The sequence below is a fragment of the Anas platyrhynchos genome, chromosome 4 (genome assembly GCF_047663525.1).
Source record: "Anas platyrhynchos isolate ZD024472 breed Pekin duck chromosome 4, IASCAAS_PekinDuck_T2T, whole genome shotgun sequence".
In the NCBI taxonomy this organism is placed as follows: Eukaryota; Metazoa; Chordata; class Aves; order Anseriformes; family Anatidae; genus Anas; species Anas platyrhynchos.
Window position 1 is genome coordinate 63,504,382 of NC_092590.1, and position 7,082 is coordinate 63,511,463.

At 40.8% G+C, this 7,082-nt stretch overlaps 1 protein-coding gene across 3 annotated transcripts in view; it reads left to right on the forward strand.

The window, feature by feature from the left end:
* LCORL (ligand dependent nuclear receptor corepressor like) overlaps nucleotides 1–4,405 on the forward strand; it is an 80,803-nt gene extending 76,398 nt beyond the window's left edge. For 2 of the 3 annotated variants that reach the window (XM_072037745.1, XM_027457332.3), the window contains one exon: nucleotides 3,313–4,405. In XM_072037745.1, the coding sequence (XP_071893846.1) occupies nucleotides 3,313–3,326 (14 nt within the window). In that variant the 3' untranslated portion in view covers nucleotides 3,327–4,405. The remainder of the gene's footprint in view (nucleotides 1–3,312) is intronic. The other variant, XM_072037748.1, reaches the window with a different exon arrangement.
* Nucleotides 4,406–7,082: the final 2,677 nt, after the last annotated feature.

Consider the following 7,082-nt stretch of genomic DNA (forward strand, 5'->3'; position numbering starts at 1 on the left):
TTTGCCTTTATTAAGGTTAAAATTTCCTAAAATACTTAAGCTTTTTATGTTGATGTTAGTCATAGTGGGGAAATGAAAAAGATGTTGATTTAACATCTTTCTACTCCTGTTTTTAAGCATTCCCCTGAAATTCCCAACACTTGAGTTTCCTGTTCTTCCATAAAAGGCAAATTACCAGCATGTCCTTCAGGTCTAGTTTTGCGAAGTTACATGTATTTGTGCCTCATGTATAGAAACCTGTGAAAAACTAGATTAAAAATACACATTGGAACATGTCAGTCTGATCAGTTTTCAAATCATTTCTTTCAGTTGTTCCTCAAGAGCAGATAGTCTGCCACAATAGCTTTCTTCCAGGGTTTGATGTTTTTTTTTAGTCAGTCATGAATCCATAGTCATAAACAATTCCTATCCTCTAGAGAAATAAAAACAATTAGCTCCTAGCAATAGAGTTAATTTTGTTATCTTTCAGTCAATGGAATATCAAAATACTTTCCCTAATACTTGAATTAGGAGCTCAAATGAATAAAAATATGTTAAGATTTAAATAGGCAACATACATGTTCAGAATGAAACACATAGGTTTTCTTTGAGGAAGGGAATGGAAACTCCATTAAATGGACTAGAGATTTAAGACCAGGGTCTTTTGTGCTTATGTAATGTAGGCAGGGCAGGACATTGATCATAGCTGTAGGCGTTGTGAACATTACTTTTTAAACAGCAGGACAGCCCCTCTAAGAATGCCCCTCTAGCTCTTCACATTGTGATTTGTGGTTCGATCTAATGGCAAAGAATTATGTTCATAATTACACCAAATCCTAGTGTAGTTGTATTGTCTGGTTGGAAAACAGAGCATCCTTACTCAGTACAATTCCTACCGTCTGGAGGAAAGTAACATGCTAAATCACAGAAAAAGCCCAACCCAAACCTTTGTCATTTTCTATCTGGCATTTGCCCAGCATTAAACAAGGTTTACATATCTACTGCTTTAAAGACAGTGCAAACTTTGCTCTTTAAAGCATTTTGCAGCTATATCCTTCTTCACAGAATCATAGATCATCCCAAGTTGGAAGGGACCCACAAGGATAATCAAGTCCGGCTTCTGGCTCCACACAGGGCCACCCAAAAAACAGACCATGTATCTGAGAGTGTTGCCCAAACGCTTCTTGAACTGCAGCAGGCTCAGTGCCACAACCACTGCCCTGGGAAGCCTGTCCCAGTGCCCAACCACCCTCTGGGTGCAGAACCTTCTCCTAACCCCCAGCCTGACCCTCCCCTGTCCCAGCTCCATGCTGTTCCCTGGGGTCCTGTCGCTGTCCCCAGAGAGCAGAGCTCAGCGCCTGCCCCTCTGCTCCCCTCGTGAGGGAGCTGCAGGCCGCCATGAGGCCTCCCCTCAGCCTGCTCTGCTATGGGCTGAACAAACTAAGGGACCTTCATATGTCTTCCCCACCAGACCCTTCCCCATCATTGTACCCCTCTTTGGACACTCTCATAATAGTTTCATGTCCTTCTTATGCTGTGTTGCCCAAAACCACACACACAGTACTTCAGATGAGGCCGCACCAGCGCAGAGGAGAGCAGGACAACCGCTTCCCTCAACTGGTGGCAGTGCCATGCCTGAGGTACCTCAGGGTACTGTTGGCCCTTCTGGCTGCTAGGGCACGCTGCTGGTTCACGTTCAACTTGCCATCAATCAGAACCCCCAGATCCTTTCTGTATGTACACCCAGGATTGCCCCATCCCAGGTGCAGAATCCAGCACTTGCTCCTGTAGAGCTTCATTCAACTGGTGATTGCCCAACACTCTAGCTTGGGATTTCTGGACTCCCAAGGCATTTGTGTTCCTTCCAGCTAACCAAAACAACAACAAAAATAATAGCTCCAGCACTATGACTTCATGGAGCAGTTGACTATTTCTGTTCACTGCTAAGAGCAAGTGAAAAGCACACAAGGAGCAGGGGGGACAAATGCAGCAAGTCAGAAGTCAGCCCTAGCACCTAGCACCATCTCCTGTATGCTTCATCCCATGGTCCTGAGAAGAGGCTTGAGCTTTCCTGAAAGTAAGCAAGGACAATGGTTCAAACTTTTAGAAGCTGTAAATTCAAGAAGTTAACCTTACAGACTAGTCTTCTGTCACCCCCACCTGCACGCCATTTCCTATTGGAAAGAAAAGATCAGAGCAACAAAAGCATGTAAAAACCAGAAAAAGTGAACAAATAGAGTGCAAAGGCAAAAACAAGACTAACGATATCACAGAAGAATAAGGACACAATGAAATACTTGTTGGAGAAGCAGTACCCCCTGTTACAGAGGACTAGAAACAGGGGTTGGTAAATCAGTGGTGCCATGCCTGTTCCACGCCATGTCACAGAGGCACATAACATTCCAGAGAGCTTGCATAAGAACGTAGAAGCATGGAAGTTGTGTTTCAGTGATCTGTGAAAAGTAATGAGTTGTCACTTCAGTGGTTACACTCACCGTTGTTCCCTCTTGCCCTGAAGTAAGAAAAATTTTAAACTAAATCAGTCGGTAGTGTAACACAAACCAATACATTTTAGGTTATACTCTTGTATACTGTATTCATTCACCCATGTTATAAGCAATTTTGCATGTCTTCAAATGTACAACAAAACTAATTGTATAGTTATATAATCAGTCGGTGTAACTAGAGTGAACACTAGACTTCAGCAGATTCAATCCTTGATAATTTGCACTTAAGTCCTGTGGGAGACCTGGCTTCCTGAAATACAAGATAGGAGAGATTCTTGCTGCTAAGACCACTGTAATAGGAGGAACTGGGTGCAGATAGCGTGACCACCACCTCCTAACATTTTCCTACCTTCTATTACTTACTCTCCTAGAATTGAAGAAAAGTTACCTCTATATTAGTCTTCTTATGGCTGTACTAACTCTATGCCATAAAGAAAAAATTACTTCTTGGATGGTTCCTATTTTGTGGTTTTACTTTGTGGAACCTGAATTAAGTAAGGTCAGACTGCAGACCACTCTTCCTGTGCAGACTAATGGCAGTAGCAGGAGACTGACCCAATACAGTCTGTGCACACCAGCAAGGCCAGCTGCTTCTATGCAAACATTCCTTCCCTTCAGCCTTTGCCACATGGAGAGCCGAGCACAGGTCAGGTTCAGTTGGTGTTTCTGGAACACACTGCAATAAAACAAAACCAAAAACCGGTATACGCAACCTGCCACCACCTCACCTTGCCTCTTATCAGTTTGCTTGTTTGCATAGAGAGGAAAGTGTACTAAACTTTTTCTCATTTTTTCCCCTCTCCCACCCCCACTTCTTTTCTGACAGCACGCTACAAGTGAAAGTCTCTGAGCCGCAGAATTCAATAGACGTGAACACAGAAAATGAACATTTGAAGTCCATAAAGATGTGCCTTAATCAGCCCACTGAGTGGAATCTGAGTTTTTCAGCAGCATCTCTCGCCAGCTGTAAAGTTTTTAACCAAAATCTCAAAACTGATGAGAACAAATAGATTGCAGCTGTTCTTGCACTATTATTTTGTACATTGTTCTTGATTTTTTTTTCTGCTGAATAATAAGCATTTATTACATTGATCTTGAAATGATCTTGTGTGATTTGGCTTTATATTACTATTAGCATTATTCATTTTGATGTACTTTTTTTTTTAAAATAAGAAGTTTCACATCATGGGATTCTTGCAGTACAAATTTACATCAGAATCAGATGTTCCCCTTTAATAGTATTGTGATTTTTCTATGTTCTTTAAGTTTAATTATTTCCCAATTTTATTTTTGTGCACGAAAGTTAATATATTATGTAATTTGTGGCATAGGTCACCATGTAAAGATTTATGGTAATAATTCAAACAAATCTGTAACAGGTGGAGACCGACTACCTCGAAGCAAAGCAGTAAAGAGAAGGTAAATTATCCGAGATCTCCCTTCATCATAAATGGATTGAAATGTATCAAAAACTAGTTTGTTTCTGCAGTATGCTTTCATCTTCATTTATCTTGAGAACTTTTGTGTGACAGTGTTTAATGACCGTAATGTCTAAAAGAAAGGCCAACCTTGCAGGAGAATCTCGAATGATTGTCATTCAACTAATCTGTATCTGCACTTTTTGAGGTTTCTGCTAAATGGTCTTTCTTCCCCTTTTGTTTTTATGAATTTATGCCTGACACCAATTAAAATGGATGTAAATGCTCTTCCTATTTCATTTTTTCCTTGTACTTTGGAAATTCAATGTAAACAACAAAATTTTAAACTCTACTCAAAGAAATAGTAAATGGTTGTAGCTGACTACATTGTAGACATTCCATGCCTAAATCAGCTTTAGCAAGGTTCATGTACTTCATTCATCAAAACTTTATTAATAATAGAGCTATAACAAGAGTGTTAGAATAAAACCATACAATCTATTTCGCTTTTCTGGAGTCATACATTCAATAGCTAGAGTAGAGGGTTTTTAATCCATTGTCTGTCCTTGCAAAGAACAAATTTTCCAGAAGGGCAATTCCTTGGAAGACACTATTTATAAATTAAACATTACAAGGATTCATTTAAAATTATCATCTTAACAAAATGAAGATGCAATTCTTCTTCACAGAAGTGTGTTAGCTTGCAGATGCAATCCAGTAATTCAAATGCAGACTTACTGGAATTTACAACGATCTTAAGTTCTCACAAGGATACTGAGGCACCCAGATGTCAGACAATACAGAGTGAACATTCATCGTCACACCACACTAAGAGGGTCTCTATGTACCTTAACTATTTAATGTATTTGAATGCTATGAGGCAAGAGAGACAAAAGAGAATTCAGTTTCCTGGGGAAGAGGCACTGAAGCTGACTTCAGTTGAGCACCACCAAAGCACAGTGAACAAAAAGGGAGGTAGAAGCCATCTTATAAGCAGTGCAACTAATGCAGCCTTGTCCTTGCTCATGTGCCTGATGGAAGAGGTGCCATATCGGTTTTCTCATATCAAAGACCAAGTACGTACCAAACTTCTCCCTCACCTTGGAGGTGTCTCACCTCCAAGTAGTTGTCTATTTCCATAAACTTGTAAAAAATACGGATCCCTTCCTCTGTGTCAAATTGAGTTTCAATTGACTGCTGAGTTCACAAGTTTTCAGGTAGGAATCGGATAGAGACATAACACAAGCTCACTTACAACTTCCTACAGCAAGGCAAGAAGCAGCAAAGCTATAGAGAAGTGTTCTGAAGTGTTCTTGGTACAGCACTCACGCTTCATCCTGAGATGTGACTGCCCAAAGGAAATTCTCACCAGGAGAAAAACGTTTTAGGTTGTAGAGACTTTGTAGAGGCAAGCAAACAAAAGCTAGCGTAGGATAATCTACGTTAGTAGCTTATTTCAAGTTTGACAATGAAAAACCACTGCAAATGTATCATCATTTAGAGTGGAACCAAGTCCTCTGGACTGGATCTAGTTTGCGTTATGCACGCTGAACATCCTGTTGTGTTTAGCCAGCAAAAGGATGCACAGTACATGGTTTAAAGCAATAGAGAGGCTGGAGTTGGGTTTGTTAAGTCAGAATATCTTACGAATTAAAATTTTATTCATTGGTTGAGCAGCCAGAAAGTAAGGTACTTTCACCTCACAGAACTAAAGAAAAGGCAGCAACAGTGTATATATATTATTCTTCCTAGCTAAAAATACTAAGACATTTCACCGCAGGTAATAAGATACTTCCAGACTTGCCTCTTCATCACCTGCTATGTACACCCTATTTCATTTAAATACAGTTTTATCAGAAATACAGCTGCATACATTTAAACCTTGGTTATTGCTAATAAATAGCTTTGAAAAATGCAACACATCTAATCATGCAATCCTGCAATTAAGCAGCCATCCCTCCTCAGAAGATGATAATTTGTGAGCGTACTTCCTATTGCACTGCAAACCCTTGGCAGGGTGCAGGGCAGGGGAAGAGCCCAGAGAGGGCAGGAAATTAGCTGCCAGTTGCTGTGGAGCTCCCAGCCCTTGGGAGAACCATGGGGTAATTTAGGCAGGTCCATACTGCAAGCACCTAACCAAAGCCACGCCAGCTGTGGGGTCAGACTGGGTTGTTCAAGGGTATTGAGCCTGGTCTTGAAAACCTCCTAGGACAGAGTCTGAACAAACTCTCTATGCAACCGGGTGCACTGCCTGTTCCTCCTTAGACCTGGCCTTGAGCTTATGGCCATTGTTTCTTGTCCTTCCATCATGCAACAAAAAGCCCCAGGTAACTGGGCCCCTCCCAAAGTCTCCAGACTGAACAAACTCCCCAGGTTCTCCTCACATAGGAAGTGCTCCAGCCCCATTACCAGGTTGAGGGCCTCCACTGGACTCACTCTAGTTTGTCAATGTCTTTCTTCTATTGCCACCCACCAGTGAAACCATATCCACAGCAGAGACAGCCACTGACTGGGAAGCTTCAGGGAAACCCGATCTTTTAGTGCAGCATTCCTGAAGAGATTCCAGGGACAGAACCTGCATATGTGGCAAAGCACAACAGCACAGCAAGGCAAAACTGAAGGTCTTCAGTTTATTCGGGAAGGCATTCACAAAGAAGCCTTTAAGCATTTTTATTGTTCCTGTTTTTCCTAGAAACTCATTTTAACCAAAATAACAGAAGGGACTACCAGCAGTTGTTGAAAGTGTATTAGTGGCAGAAGAGTGAACCACTCAGAAAGAATACTTTGAGAGGAAATAAAACCAAACCACTAATATTTAAAGTACAAGAGAAACTTTGATTGACAATCAACTGGAAAAATCAAAAAGATACGCTACACCCTTTTGAACTATGTTCAGGCAGCATTCAAGGAGAAAGGCAACGTCTCTGATCTCAAGTGGTTGCATGCATGCAAATTCACGCTGGGAACACAATTTGAAAGAAAAGAATTATCAAAAGAGGGAGCTCAAAACTTCAAAATTCAGTTTAAAACGATGAATAAAAATAATTCATCACAGTTACATAAGCCTCTGAATAGCAAATATTGCAGCACAAAAATGTGTCATGGCATGTTGTGGTTTGAAAGATTTCCAACAAAAACTGAAAGGGATGAAAAGCAACACAGTTCTGTCTGTTTTCTA